Source organism: Myotis nattereri (genome assembly GCF_964212035.1).
Source record: "Myotis nattereri genome assembly, chromosome: 6".
Classification (NCBI taxonomy): Eukaryota; Metazoa; Chordata; class Mammalia; order Chiroptera; family Vespertilionidae; genus Myotis; species Myotis nattereri.
The window spans coordinates 95,460,324-95,475,389 of record NC_138081.1 but is presented as its reverse complement, the minus strand read 5'-3'; the positions used below and the strand labels follow the sequence as shown (position 1 = coordinate 95,475,389).

The 15,066-nt window shown below is 46.4% G+C and overlaps 1 protein-coding gene across 1 annotated transcript in view; it reads right to left on the bottom strand.

The window, feature by feature from the left end:
• Positions 1 to 557: 557 nt before the first annotated feature.
• The window catches only part of SNX9 (sorting nexin 9), a gene marked incomplete at its 5' end in the record, with an annotated part of 70,421 nt that continues 55,912 nt past the window's right edge, over positions 558 to 15,066 (bottom strand). The window contains 8 exon segments of the mRNA XM_081093578.1: positions 558 to 1,994; positions 3,921 to 4,012; positions 5,822 to 5,936; positions 7,677 to 7,766; positions 8,861 to 8,937; positions 9,466 to 9,543; positions 11,494 to 11,597; positions 13,383 to 13,486. Coding sequence (XP_080949704.1) covers positions 1,947 to 1,994; positions 3,921 to 4,012; positions 5,822 to 5,936; positions 7,677 to 7,766; positions 8,861 to 8,937; positions 9,466 to 9,543; positions 11,494 to 11,597; positions 13,383 to 13,486 — 708 coding nt within the window. The 3' untranslated portion in view covers positions 558 to 1,946.

Genomic DNA, 15,066 nt, shown 5'->3' with positions numbered 1-15,066 from the left:
CCGGGACAGGCATCCTTAGCAGGGCGCAGGCCTGTCCTCTGCAGCCACAGGGAGCCACTGCCCGTGCACACCCAGCTGTCCTCCTCCAGGGGAGCTGGGCCCTCCTGGGGCTCTGCTCCCACCAGGCGACCTTGTCCAGGTCTCCGCGCCCAGCCTCACCTCGCTTGCTGGCTGCCGAGGGGTCCATCTCTGCTTGCTGGTTAGTCTGAGATCAACAAGGGTACATAGTAAAAAGAGGGTGTCGCATTTGCCCGGGTTACAGCTGCTCTGCAGCTCACCTTTTATCGCCTGCCAGGTGAGGTGCCTGGAGCAGCCGGTGTGACCTGGGGCCAGGCCCTACTTTTGAATTGGCGGGGTTGACGGATGGAAGTGGGGTCTCTGTGATTGCTGAGCGGGCCCTGAAGGCTCCCCGAGGTTCCATGAAGACGCGGCCCAAATGCCCCTGCCCTGGCCACCACTCCTTCCTCCCCGGCCTGCCCGTGGCGCCCTGGGTGTTGTTTTCAGCGGATGGCCACAAGAAGCGGTGACTTAAAAAATCACACGCAAACACCAAAGAGTGCTTTGAAAAATGGTTTGAGAATTTACTGTACAGGTTTTTTAAACAATTTATATGTTTGCTTCTACATGCTCTTACATTTGTGTAAAACATTTATACATATTCTTTACAATTTGTACATATATTAAATGGCTATATCATAAACACTGTTCTATGAGATTTTATAAAAGAAAAATCAAGGGAAATTACTTATAAAACATTAACAGAAACCCGTGACACTAAAGAACAAGAAGTTCTCATTCACGTCCATCTGATTTCCTTTTCTACTTATTTTTTGGTTTCACTTCATTCATGCGGCCCGATGTTCATTTTCTGTAACAGCGCGATCAGGGCAGAGCGAAAGCAGTGGCGATCGCGCAGTAAGTAAGGCAGGAGTGCAGACGGGACGCGTCCGCAGGAAGACAGTGTGCGGGGCGCTCAGGCCGTTAACTGAAGTACCAGGACCAGGAAACGCCGGGGATTAGCGCACATTATTCCGGCTGCCACCCTTCGCAGCCGCTAAGCTTTTCCATTTGGTGGGGAGGGGCAGCCAGGTCACTGGTTTTCATCTGTCCGGTAATACCAACGGGCCCACTGTCTGCACCCAAATCAAGTGGCCAGTCCTGCTCTCACTTCTCATTCTGCCTGACTGGGCGGCTGAAGACTAGACACAGGCAAGAAGCCTGAGGCTGGCGTCTTCTCGCCCGACCAGGAGGAGCGCTCGCTCCTTCCTGAGCAGTCAGCTCAGGGGTCAGCAGTCCCCCACGTGCCCTTTCCCGGGGAGAGCTGGCCCTGCTGAGGAAGGACGAGCAGGCGAGAATGCCCTCCTCCTGGCGATGCCCTCCAAAACCTCCTGGCGGCGGGCGGCGGCATCGCTGCAGAGACCGCCTGTCCCAGCCCCGCAGCCCCTCTGCCTCCTTTCCTGAGAGCGCAAGCACATGAGTCATAAATGTGTCAGTGAAAGGCATGTGGGTTTTCCTAAACGGACAGGAGTTCCAAGGCATTGAAAAGAATTATAAAAATATATACAAACGTATTTTTTTATTCTGGCATATTCCATATTTTTAAGAAAGCAATTAGTAGCCATCTGGCCTTGGGTAAGAACTGGAAGATTGTGGGCTTAAAAATTACAAATTTATGTAAAATATAAGTGGGGAAACCTCTAATTTTCCATTCAAAATTCTGGTAAGTTTAAATACTTTTCAAAAATAGAGACAATTTCCACTGGTTTAAATAATGGCTGTAGAAATGAACAAAAGAAGACTATATAACTGATGCGTTTAGGTGAGTAGGAAAGTGTAGTTTTTTGCAACTGTTTCTCTTGGTGTTGATTTTTGGATGATGGGGGATTAGACTGCATTGCCCCAGGTCAGAGAGAAGCACTTGGGAGTTTCTTCATGTTCCGTTCCGTCTACATCACAGGGAAGCGGCCGAGGGCCTGCCTCAGCTTTTCTGCAATCTGGTGGGGAAAGAAAAGGTCTGAGATATCACCTCCAAACAACTTCACAGTGATGGATTATTCCCAGCTCTTCTGAGTTCAACATGGTAACAATCTCAAACTCTTGGGTCTAGGCATCTAGGCGCTCCCACGCTGCTGTGGGAGAGACCGCAGGCCCGGGGCAGGCTCGCAGGGGAGGGCCGCTCCTCCCGGGCCTGCTCTCTGCGCAGCAGCATCTCAAGACCATCCCCGTTCCCTCCAGTGCGGCTCGAGGATCCCTCCACCTACGAGCTCCGAGACCCAGCCGAGGGGCTGCCCCGGGCTCACACCCCTCTGCGACCCCAGGGCAGACAGTGTCACCTTCCTCATAAAGCCACTGCTGTCTCCCCAAGGACACACGCCCCTGAGGACAGAGGTCTCAGTCATCCCTGGATCCTGAGCGCTTGCAGTAAGTGCTTAGTGTGCAACACTGGAGAAATGTTTGCTCCGTGAACAAATGCGCACATTTTAATAATAACTGTTAGACCTAACAAAGACACATAGTTTCTTTTATATACATGTATATATACATATATGTATATGTGTGTGTGTATATATACATACATATACATAACACATTATATATATATATATACATATATATATATATATATACATATATATATAAAAATATTGATTTCAGAGAGAAAGGGAGAGAGAGAGAGACATCAATGATGAGAGAGAATCATTGATTGGCTTCCTCTTACACGCCCCCACTGGGGATCAAGCCCGTAACCTGGGCATGTGTTCTGACCAGGAATCGAACCTGGAATCTTCAGTCTGCAGACTGACACTCTATCCACTGAGCAAAACTGGCTAGGGCAACACACACTTTTCTATTCTGAATTACAATGGCATTAATAATTAAACCTCACTTGGGCTTGAGAATTATTTAGCAAATTAACATCAGAATTTCAAGAACTGTCCTTCAATTACTCTCTCACACAGAACACAAATGCCTGCTATTCTAACACAGGGTGCAAGGCCACCATCCAATGGCACCGATGAATAAAGTGAACAGTACGGCACAGGAGCGCACCCTAGGGGAGAGCACTGCTTCAGAATCCTTTCTGTACACTTGTCTCCAAGACCAACTGTTCCAACCCACAGGCACAGCTTGCATCAGGCACATCAACCCAGCTCCTTTCGAGAACCGTGGTGGGGACAGACTTTTTGGCAGTGTCCAGTCCAAAGACGACACATGCAGGGATTGAGTCTGGGGCCTGCCTACTAAAGCCCTGGACAACCATGAGATGATACCATGGAACGGTGGAGGGCCTAGTCAGAACAGGGCGGCCAGCAGACGGACAATTATAAAGTGACAGCGCTTGTCTTCAGATGGCTGACTTCTCATTTCCATGCTGGAGCCTGGCTTTCTGGACTCTCTGGTAAACAATGAAGTCACGCAGTGGTACAAAACTTTACGTTCTCATTGTTTTCTGAGTGACATATTTAAGGCCTCGCTCTCTCTTTAATTTCCTCTCTGCAGTCCCTTGGTGCACGGAGACCTCAGTCACAAACAGAGGCCGCCTGTGGTGCCCTGAGTGGTGCCAGGCTCCTTCCCGGCTGAGCCCACTGGGCGCAGGGTGACCTCATCCATTCAGCAGTGTTCCCTGCGCACAGAGAGGCAGTGAGGGAGGGAAGGAGCCACACAATAAGGTCTTCTGGGGCCTCACCACTGGCACCCGATCCCCCCTCTTCAAAAGAAAATCTTCATTTTAACCCAGTGTTATTAAAAACGGAAAGGCAGAGGTAATTAAAAGATTAAAATAAACCCTATGATATATTTAGCCTCTTTGGGTTTAACACTTAGGATTAAAAAATTCAAGCAGATTAACTTGATATGGTCACAGTGAGTGACCAGGAACCCTCCCCTCGGCACAGACGGCGGGCGGAAGGGTGACTCACCGTTTCATAGAACTGTACCTGCTGCTCCAGGTACAGGCGGATGACGCTGTTGTAGTCATAGATCCGGTTACTGTGGAAGTGATTCATCTCCGCTACAACCAAAACCAGCACACCAGTCAGTTCCCCAACTCCACGGCGACCCCGACTTCCCTGCTCCCGGCGGCTCCTCACCAGCCAGGTTCACCTGGTTGGTCTCAGGGCAGAGCCAGCTCTTGACAACTCATTTTTTTTTTTTTTAAATATATTTTATTGATTTTTTACAGAGAGGAAGGGAGAGAGATAGAGAGTTAGAAACATCGATGAGAGAGAAACATCAATCAGCTGCCTCCTGCACATCTCCCCCCGGGGATGTGCCCGCAACCCAGGTACATGCCCCCGACCGGAATCGAACCTGGGACCTTTCAGTCCGCAGGCCGACGCTCTATCCACTGAGCCAAACCGGTTTCGGCGACAACTCATTTTATAGAGAGACTAGAAAAGCCACTGAACAGTGAGTGGCAAACACCACTTTCGAGTAGATGTATGACTTTTGTTGATTTGTATATTAAATACTATGAAACCCATACCGATAATCACCCAAATACGGACTGTTCTAGGCCAGTGAGGGAGGAAACCGACCTGGTCATATTCTCTGCAGATGACTGCAGTTCCCAAGTTCATGTGTGTTTACGGGGGACCTAGCCAGGAACCCGGTGGGCTGACGTACCCACTCACAAAGGAATCCCTTCTCACAATGTGTCTCTCAGCGCCACCCCTCCCACCACGGCCGCAAGGCCTTTCTCAGCACAGCGGCTGCTTGCCTTTCCCCTTCCACGCTCAGCCTTGAAAGCCAACTGCTGCCATCAACTCCTACTAAAAACTAGCTGTTCTGAGTTCTGTATTATCTGAAGCTCTTCGTCAATCTATCTGGATAAGCTCGGAGACAAGTTCAATACCAAATTCCCTATTTCAAGCCCTTCAACACCCATGTCAGCAACCCGGTTTCCCATCTCTGCTCTAGCTGTCCTCGTTCTGGAAATCTCTCCTACACCTCCTCTCCCACGAACTCCCTAGCCCCGAGGTGCTCCTTGGAGGGCCAGCAGGGCTGTTCTCCGCCCCAGCACACCCTCCTCAGGTCCTCCAAGCCTCACCGCACAAGCAGTGGTCTCTGGGCTGGGCTGTCGAACCAACACTGCCCCTCCGATGTATCCCATGTAACTAGCAAACCCTTCTCCCTTGAGCATTTTTTCTCTCAAAACCTTTTAATGACTTTTTAATGCCCACATCAAGTCTAGACTCTTTTGCCTGGCTTTCAAGGCCCTCCATAATCACCGACGCTTCTTCCCAATAACCGACAAGTATGTTTTATTCCCAAAGGCCAACGGCATCGTTCTGCACTATTTTGTACGCTTCGTTCATACCTAGAGCATCCTTCTCTTCTCCTTTGCCCATGAATATCCGAACTGTTCACCAAAACAGGCAAACCCAATCCCTGCTCCTAGGAGAACACTCAACTATGTAAAAATCAATGAACTCTAGACCTTTTACTAAGAGCCAAACTGTGCCTAGCTGCTACCTCCAAACGCCTTTACACACCATGGTCCTCAGCCATGGAGGCGACAGGCTGCTAATAGCTGAGCTGGACAGAGCATTAGGAAGGTGCTGATATGAAGGTTGGAAAAGGTACCTTCAATGTCTCTGAAATAATAAAAACATGCAAGTTTAATCAAACCGTCACTCATAGTCATGTCAGGTAAACGTCAGTTTTCATCAACACTGGGATCCTGCGAACAAGTGGCTTATGAGGATGTTCCAAATCAGCTCTGACTTAACTGTGGTTCACATCTGGATTTCTCTCCAGCAAGGAAAACAGCAACTTTGCTGGGAAAACCAGGCCCACCTGCCACCACAGACCCCCTCACCTTGTAGCGCGTAAGACATGGTGCCGACGCGCTTCACCATGTTCTGCTTGTCCTGTGGGGTGATTTTGCTTGTTGCAACCAGTTTATCACTTTCTTTCACTTTTTCTATTGCTGCCTGTGAAATACAGAAATTAAATGGCATCAGTAAAACAAGGTGAAAGGACCAGTCCTCAGCTGAAAATATAACAAAGCAACCACCTCTTTTATAATTGACTTGCTGCTGAACAGGACACAGTCCCTACAAGATAACAGGAAAGCATCCAACACAACTTCCTTGAAGTCACTTGGATGCAAACGGTAACTATTCTGAGATCTGTAACTAAGCTATGATTTAGTTTGATGCTACTAAAAGCAGGACACCCGACAGCACTCCATTTCCGGAGTCTGTGGGCACCGCCAGGGTCAGAGCAGTTCCCAGCAGGACGCAGCGTCCTCACAGGCGCTCGGGGGGACGGTCCCGTGTGCCCTCGCACAGCGCTCTCTGCGCTCAGGGGGAGGCCTGACGGGCCGGTGCTTAAGCGAGCAGGCTGGAGGCTCGAGTTTTGCTGTGATTTACAAAAGACGCACTGAGTCCATTTTAAATTAATATTTAGATGGAAGGAGCTGTAGAAGCTGCTGAACACCTCACAGTGCTCATTCCTTAGAGCCGCCTGGAAAGAACACCTCCACACTCGCTGACAAATTCGGCTCCATGCCTAGAACTCTCACTCTGTGGAATACATTCCTCCAACAAGTTAACTGATCTGAGTTTTTTAACTGAGATTTTAATTTTACTTTTTTTCAGTTTTATTGGAATGTAATGACATGTAGCATTGCATTAACTTAAGGTGTGCAACATAATGACCTGTTACATGTGTCTATTGTGAAGTGGTCACCACAGTAAGTCTAGTAAACATCCATCTTCCTCACAGAGTTACAAATATTTTTCCTTATGATGAGAATATTTAGGATCCACTCTCCCAGCAATTCTGCTTCTGTTACATATTTGAAGGAAACAAAATCACATCTCAAAGAGACAGAACACTGCCAGGTCACTGCGCATGATTGAAAATAGCCAAGATACAGAAACAACCTAAGTGTCCATCAACGAATGAATGGATCAGGAAAATGTTCTGAGATTTACATTAAGTTATCTAAGTTGCACAAAACTTATTTACGTATGCGATCTCTTCATACTTTAATTATACTAGCAAAGCCAAATGCTAAAATGGGCTCCGACCAGGCCTTCGTAGAGAGTTCCCTAGTAAATCCCAGCACAGCACTGTGTCCTGGAGTCCCACAGTCGTAAGATACCCAAAGTCTGAGGTAATACACAGATTTTGAAACAGAGATAAAAATTAACCAGAAACAAAATTTGAGTATACCCTAAGTCAATTTTTAAATTTAGTTTAAAAATACCTTTTTGACGGGAATTACATAGTTTCCTTTTTGTTAATATGTATGAACATATAATGCCAACACTGGCCATTTGAATTTTAACTAGAAAACCTGTGGTTATTTCATTTGCCAGGGCAGGACCTTTGAGGACTTGCCCAAGCAGCTGACAAGGTCTCATTGGTAAGAGAAGGATCATTCTTATTACCGTCTTGAATTTCAAACATCATGATACTAACTACACGCATAAAGGTATACTTTTCATATTTTTAGTTCCTTCAAAACAATGTTTTCTTAGTAACAAAAGAAACAAAAAACTATTCTTATATCCAAACATGTGATGGGACCTTGCTAGTTAAATGCCCCAAGGACTTCCAGGGGCCCCAGAAATCTTCCCGACTCAGGGGGGTGAGAGGTGGGCCCGTCCTGCAGCTCGCGATTTACCCACACCGTCCGCTGTGAACTTCTACAACCCAGTTACCTTGTGAGCGCCGATAATGTCCGGGAAGCAGCCGAGGAAACCTTTATATTCATGATTACATTCCATCAGGAAATGGAGGTCTTTCTTTGGCTATAACAAGACACAAGTTGGTTGTTACTGGCAGAGGAATCCGGACAGCCAAGGAAAAGAAACGCCTCTCTGAGGACTATATTAGCCAAATCCTCCAGGTACTACATCAAGCTATTGAGTGTTAAGCATTCAGCTTAGTTTTCCTACAAGAAAATAATTCCCAGAGTCCTATACCCTCTGCCACAGGCTGTAAAGGAAATTCTAACACATCAGGTAATGTTTTAGTGGGTCTGAGGTGGCCCCAAATACAACACTGTGAGGAAAAGAATGCTAGGACTACATGTTTACATACAAGGAAATAAGATGTTATCGTTTAATGTCCAAATTTTAGCAGAAAAGGTAAAAATACTATGAGAAAGTCTAGTAATCATTGTAAGTGGCAACTTTAACATTTTCTATTTTTCTGAATTACAATTTTTAATAGCTATGTCATGCACAGTTCTAAAAATTAATCTTTTTTACAAGTAGCAGAGAGTAATTAAATGACATGAGTGTGTGTCCATAGGCACATGTGTACATACACGTTTTAAAAAGTTATCTGAAAAAAAATTTTTTTAATTCAGGGATTTGAAACAACTTAGATGACTATGTCCTTGGAGGAAGTGATGTCAGTTATCTGTGAGAAGTGGGACGGGCTACTAGACTCCAGCCCACACCCTCTCGGTGCCAAGGACGGGCTCTGTGCCAGAAGTGGAGCAGGAGCCTTCGCCTTATCAGCTGCTGCTCCATGCGAGTGAGCTACTTCCAAGGTTGGTGCCTCCGTCGCCACTTTCCAGATGGGGAAACTGAGGCAAGTAAGAGTCCAAAGGGGACTTGAGCAGTGCTCCTTCCTGTACGCACTGATCCCTGACAGCTAAGACAGATCCGAGCCCTCGACCCTAGAAGGTATACTTTTAGATTTCTTGATGACAACGTTATCCATCACTTTAGCTAAATCTAAGAAGCACTATTACCAAATACAATTTAAAAAGATACATAGGAGTAGGAAAGAAGAGGATAACCAATTGAGCATTTGTCTTAAAACTGATTTTAAATTAAGTATGTAGATTAGATGGCATAAAATATTAAATGGAAGTGTGTGGTTATGTTAATACCTGCTCTGCCACGAGACTGGCAATTTCTTCATAAGTCTTTCCTGCTTCTGTTATTGCATCATTGAGATCTGTTTCACCTGAAAGTCATCACAGTTACCAGTGGTTGTAAGTTATGTCTTTCCATTCATTTTATTTAAACATTTTATGACAGAAAATTTCGGACTTTTTAAAACTGGAATGAATCCCTGTTTACCCATCACCTAGCTTCCCAATGAACAGTTCATGGGCAATATTTTTTCACCTATCCCATCCATTCCCACCTCCCCTTTCACTGGCCACATAACATTTCATCCATAAATGTTACTTAGAAGATAAAGACTCTTTAAAAAATAAGAACAATAGTGTATTACAGTGAAGACAAGTGTCCCTGAGATGAATTATCAGTCAGTGCGCAGCTTTCTGGCAAAGAAGCTGCAAGAAAATACACTTAACAACCCTCCACTCTTCTCGAAAGTCGCAAGGTGCGGTTGCACAAGTCCTGAGCGGAGCACCAGCCACGCTGAGTCGGTGCCAAGGAGCTACTGCAGCGCCCGTTTGTCTGCAGGAGCCTGAAGCGGGCGGCAGTCTGGATAAGACACCAACGCTCAGAGGTAAGTAAGCCCTACCTTGGTAAGCACTGGAACTGAACACTGCTGCTAAGCTCTGCAGGGCCTTGCCTATCTTCTGATATTCCTTGGGTAGTGCTGAAAGAGAAAAAGAAATACACCGTCAACTAGTCCTCCCCGCAAACTGAAGTGGGACTCAACTCTTTTCTAAAAGTGATTACTTTTATAATAGTAGAAATTTGAAGCGATTCAAAAGAATCTATATGCTATAATAAAATGACTGGTTTTTTAATATTTTTTCCATCAAATTCTTTCAATTTATAATTAATCATTTAATGACTGGTGCATGCTATTATTAACAACCAGCCCCACTGCCCGTTCTCATTCACTGAATGACATCTGAGTGGACGGGCGGCTGTTAGAGGATGATTCGAGTGTGCGCAGTGCTATCTGTCACACAGGCCACCCGCTCCATCACAGCGACCCCTCCCTCCACCAGATGCAGACACCCCTCCACTTCATGGGGCGGGAAGATAAGGGTCAGATAAGGAAACTGACGTGCTCAGGGCCACATGGCTAATAAAACTGTGGATGTGGCACTTCTGATCCCAATTACATGGCTTTCCCCACTCTGCTATGTATATATGAATAATTATTTGCAAAACAAAACTCAACGCAACAAGGTGTGGAGAAAAAGGCAGTGGGACTTCCCAGGACCAGGCAGGAGGGATCTGTTTTCTCTCCGTTGATGTAAACTCGGTGGCTGGACAGCGAGTCCTCCAGGCATGTGGGCCACAGCTTCTGCTGCGACTCCGCCCCTGCGCACTGTAACGTGCAGGAGGCCCGACCACACGTAAGTAAATGGGCGGCTTGCTCCCGCTGCACCTTATCACAAAGATGTGCGGCCAGATGGGCCCGCAGGCCGCGCTTGCCCATCCCTGATGTAAGGCTTCACTTTCAAGTCTGGGTCACAGACCTCAGAACTGCTCCTCACTTGCTTTGTTATTTTAATATTTCACCCTCAAGTCACTCCACATTCAGTTTCTTGTTCATTAAACTTGTTATTGGACTTCAAATAGATGCTTTTCCATTATTTAGAAGAAAAATTCCACCTTTAAAAAAATCTTCCAATAACAGATAATTTAACCTCTTTCCTACGCTGAGTACCAAGGCATTGATATAAAGTTAAAGTGGGTATGTATTACTTTTAGACTTCAAAGCCACGCCATTTTTACTTTTAAAAAATAGCTGGGGATGACCAGGATTCTTGTAGGTTTCAGTGACAGACCAGCAGGACCTCGTCCTCACGAAGTTCACACAGGTGAGCCCTAACTGCAGCTCAGAAGCCCGATTTCTCTGGGACTCAGAAGGCTGTGCTGGCAATAGGGCAGAATAGATGTAAGGGGAGAAGACTCCATCCCCTGAGGCAGTTGGACCCCGTGTGGACACTACACTGCCGTGGGTGCGGCCTCTGAGCCTCTGGGCCTGCGGGGGGAAGGGCGGAGGCTGTGGCAGGGCCCACAGTGGACTCCTGTGTCTAGGCCGGGCTGCCTGACACCAGAGCTCGTGGTTCTGGGAACAGCACACGTGGCTCAGCAGGATGACAGTCTGCACACACAGGGAGTGCGGGGACAGGAAGTCCTGGGGGACACGGACACAGAGGCAGGAAGCACACTGGGCGGGCCACTGGCCCCTCGCCCTGCTCCTAGTCTGACCTGCCTTATATTTCCTACCAGTCACATTGGCTTTTCCTAAAAAGTCGGGTGTTAGTCAAACCAACACCTCGCCAATGGAGGAAGACTGAAAACTAAACGAATGAGCTACAAGCATTCTCTAAACATGCAGAAAGGATACATCTTTCATAGATTACAAAACCCCAGTAACTGGAAATATTTAAGCAAACGTGGTGTTTTTTAAGAGTTCTTGAACTGGCTTTGTTAGAGCCAACTGTCTGCTGTTGACTTGGGCTGAGAAGTGAGGTTCACTGAAGGGCTCCTTCTGCCTAACGGGTGAGGCCCCAGGGTGACCAAGGCCGCAGAGCGGGCACGCACTGCCCTGCGAACCCGGCAGTGCCGGAGGGGCACTCACGTCCGGTGCATCGTTTCCAGTGCTCCTGCCCCACGGTCAGCAGCTCCTTCACGCCGTCGTCCATGGCCTTGGTGAATTTACCAACAGCTTCGCACTTCTGTTCTCTGTGGGGCAAAAACACAAGAAGGTGCCTCCTGGGCTCAGCCACCGAATGTCCCGGGTGCAGGAGGAGAAACATCACGGTGGCCAGGACTCACACCGAATGTCACCACAGGCACTGTGTCCTGGCATCAGAGCCACTACCCTTTAAGCACATTAGTCTTACAAACAGGCTTGATTCAGGCTTGTAAAGAACTACTTCGAAATGTGCCATTTCTACTTTACTCTGCTTCCTTCTTCCCTCAATTCCTTGTGAATGTCAAGTAAAACTATTCTGAAGTGAATAAAATCCTCATTTCTTGAATATCTTACTTAGGAAAATTCAATCATGGGCAGTACCTTGGAACCTATAGAATAACGGGCTGCTAATGGCAGGTGTTCACTCTCCCAACAGTGAGTCACAGAAAACCACCTGCACGCACGGCCACCTGCGCAGCGACTGGCACCAGGTGAGCCGCGAGAATGTTTAACACACGCGGCACCTGCCGGCTTCCTCAGGGGCACTGACCTTTTCCCGTAGACTGCCAAATTAAAAATGACAGCAGCCAACACAACAATAGCCACTTGGTGTGAATGAATCAAAATTATAGCTATTTTTTATTTTTGTTAGCGTGACAAAAAATATAACATGTTTTTTGGTGTGCCTCAGGTTTTAGTAATTAGTTTATGTGCATGAGATGAAAAATATGGAAAATCACTGCTCTAAGGTGATACTGAACATATCAGTTCTTTACGGATGTAAAAAGTATTTACCAACCTGAAAAAATCATCACAGGATAGTGTTTTTTTTAAATTACGGAACGCTTCACGAATTTGCATGTCATCTTTGTGCAGGGACCATGCTAATCCCTGTATTGTTCCAGTTTAGTGTATGTGCTGCCGGAGCGAGCACACAAGACACTCTTAAATGTAAAAAAGATGATAAAAGGGAATGCATGTTGTGAGGTCATTTTTGTTTAAATAATTTTTCCTTTAGATACCTATGTACCAAGGAGGGTTTAGGCCAACATATTAACACTGATTTTCTCTCTGGGTAGTTGGAAGAGTGTGTGTGGTGTTTTTTTTTTTCCTTGTCTATGTTTTAGGTAACACATATGCAATGATTTTATAAAAGGTTTCTTAAAATAAAAATAAATCTCAAGACCTTTTATTAGTTCTTATATAGAAAAGGAACTACTGCAAATTCTCAACCAAGCCCACATTACAGAAAAGATGACATGATGAAGCACAGGTAAAGCCGGCCAGAGAGTACTTCCTTTGAGGCACGGCTCAGAGACTCGGCTGTGGCCTGTGTGGGTGTGAGCCAGCTGTGTGGCCTGTGCGGGGTGTGAGCCGGCTGTGTGGCCCGTGCGGGTGTGAGCCGGCTGTGTGGCCCGTGCGGGGTGTGAGCCGGCTGTGTGGCCCGTGCGGGTGTGAGCCGGCTGTGTGGCCCGTGCGGGTGTGAGCCGGCTGTGTGGCCTGTGCGGGGTGTGAGCCGGCTGTGTGGCCTATGCGGGTGTGAGCCGGCTGTGTGGCCTGTGCGGGTGTGAACTGCTGTGCCACTCTGCCTCCTCGTGCTTCACCAGGAGTAACGACCAACCACTGTGTGCGCTGAGGTCACTGACTGCGGGGGAGACAGGAGCGGACCTCCACGTGGTGCTCTGCTGGGAGATGTGCTTTCCTGACTACAAGCCGCACTCATTTCCGACACTCGAGTCTGACCGAGTCTCGCTTGGGGCTGTCCTGCCAGACCCGTGAGCAAAGGAGGCGGACACAGTTGAGAAGAAGGCAAGTCTGGCAGTGTCTCTCACATTTCTATGAGGTCCAAGTCAGGGGCCTCTGGTTCCATGGTGGAAAATATCATAACTCCCACCAGCTCATCTTTCTCGGCCTTCCTCTTCCCAGTTTTCCATTCCTGTAAATGGGAGGGGCATGAGTTAAACTGGTCTTTCAAAATCCCCTGGTAGAATCGGCTCACTGATCATCTCCACCTTTCTAATTCTCAGGAAGCAGCTCCCCGCCATCTCCCTCTGCACCGTGGGCCACGGCCTGCACATCTCAAATGCCATCTCATGTGGACAGTGCCCTCCCCAGCATGGCCTCTGAGCGCCCAAGTCCTTCCTGAGGGAGGTGACTCAGCCACTGCTCCTCTCCCAACCGCTACCAACCCAAACACAGGGAGCAGAAACACAACCTATGAATTCTGACAAAGTGCCTTACATTTTTAGGCTGTTTAGTTCTAAAAAAGGTTAACGCTTTGCTAAAATATAAGATAGGAACCAGTATTATGGGCTAGTTTTAAAAACATATTATTGCAATATATATATATAACATATATACACATACATACAGAAAAGGGCCCCATGCATGTAATTCTCAAAGTAAATTCCTGTGTAACTACCACCAAGACCAAGAACGGGGGGAAAGCTAGCATTCCAGAAGCCTTCTCATGTCCCCTCCCCACCCATCGCCACCCTTCTCTTCCCCGCAAGTTAACCATTACCCTCTCTCTTTTATGGTTGTCATTTCATCACTTTTCTTTCGAGTTTTGCCACCTAGGCATGAGTCCCTAAACTATAGTTTTCCTAGTTTTTTTAACTAGCAAAGAACTCTACATTTTTTGTGTATCTGGTTTCTTCGGCTCAACCTGTGTATAAGAGCTGCATTCACACTGTTGTTATAGCCATACACTATTCCTTATATGAACACTCCCCCATTTATTTATCCATCCTATGACTGGTAGTCATCCTTGCCCCTGCCCAGTTATGAATGAAGTTGCTGTGTGTGTATACATATATATACATATATATACATATATATACATGTATATATTCACACACACACACGAATCTCTGTGAGGTATAGGAGTGGAAAATTGTTCCGCTTTAGATAATATGAAACTGTTTACCAATCCTCACACCCACCAGCAGTGTGTGAGCCCAGTAGCTGCTCATCTCACTTTTCAGACTTTCTAACTTTAGCCTTTCTGGTGAGTATGTAGTGGTATTCACTGTGGTTTAATTTGCATTTCCTTGATTACTAATGAGATTAAGTACTGTTCTAAACATTTGTTTAGGATTCAGATACTTTCTTTTGGGAAGTCTTTAATCAAATCTACAATTTTTCTGCTGGGTTAATTACCTTATCTTTTTGTTTGGGTTTTCATATATTTTAAAATCCAGCCCTTGGTTGATCATATTTGTTCATATCTTAGTTTGTTTTTCACTTTTAATGGCTTCTGATGATAAACAGAAGTTTTTAGTTTTAATGCAATCTAAATTTCTAAAAAATCCAAATTTCTTCCTGTATGGTTAGCTGTTTTTGTCTTATTTCAGAAACCCTCTCTTCTCTGGGGGAATGAAGCTATTCTCCCATGTCACCTTCTAGAAGCTTTATTGGTTGCCTTTCACATTTAGACCTCAGAATGATCTGGAATTGATTTAAAACTTTATACAATGGAAACTTCCAAACATATACAAAGGTAGAGCGAAAGAA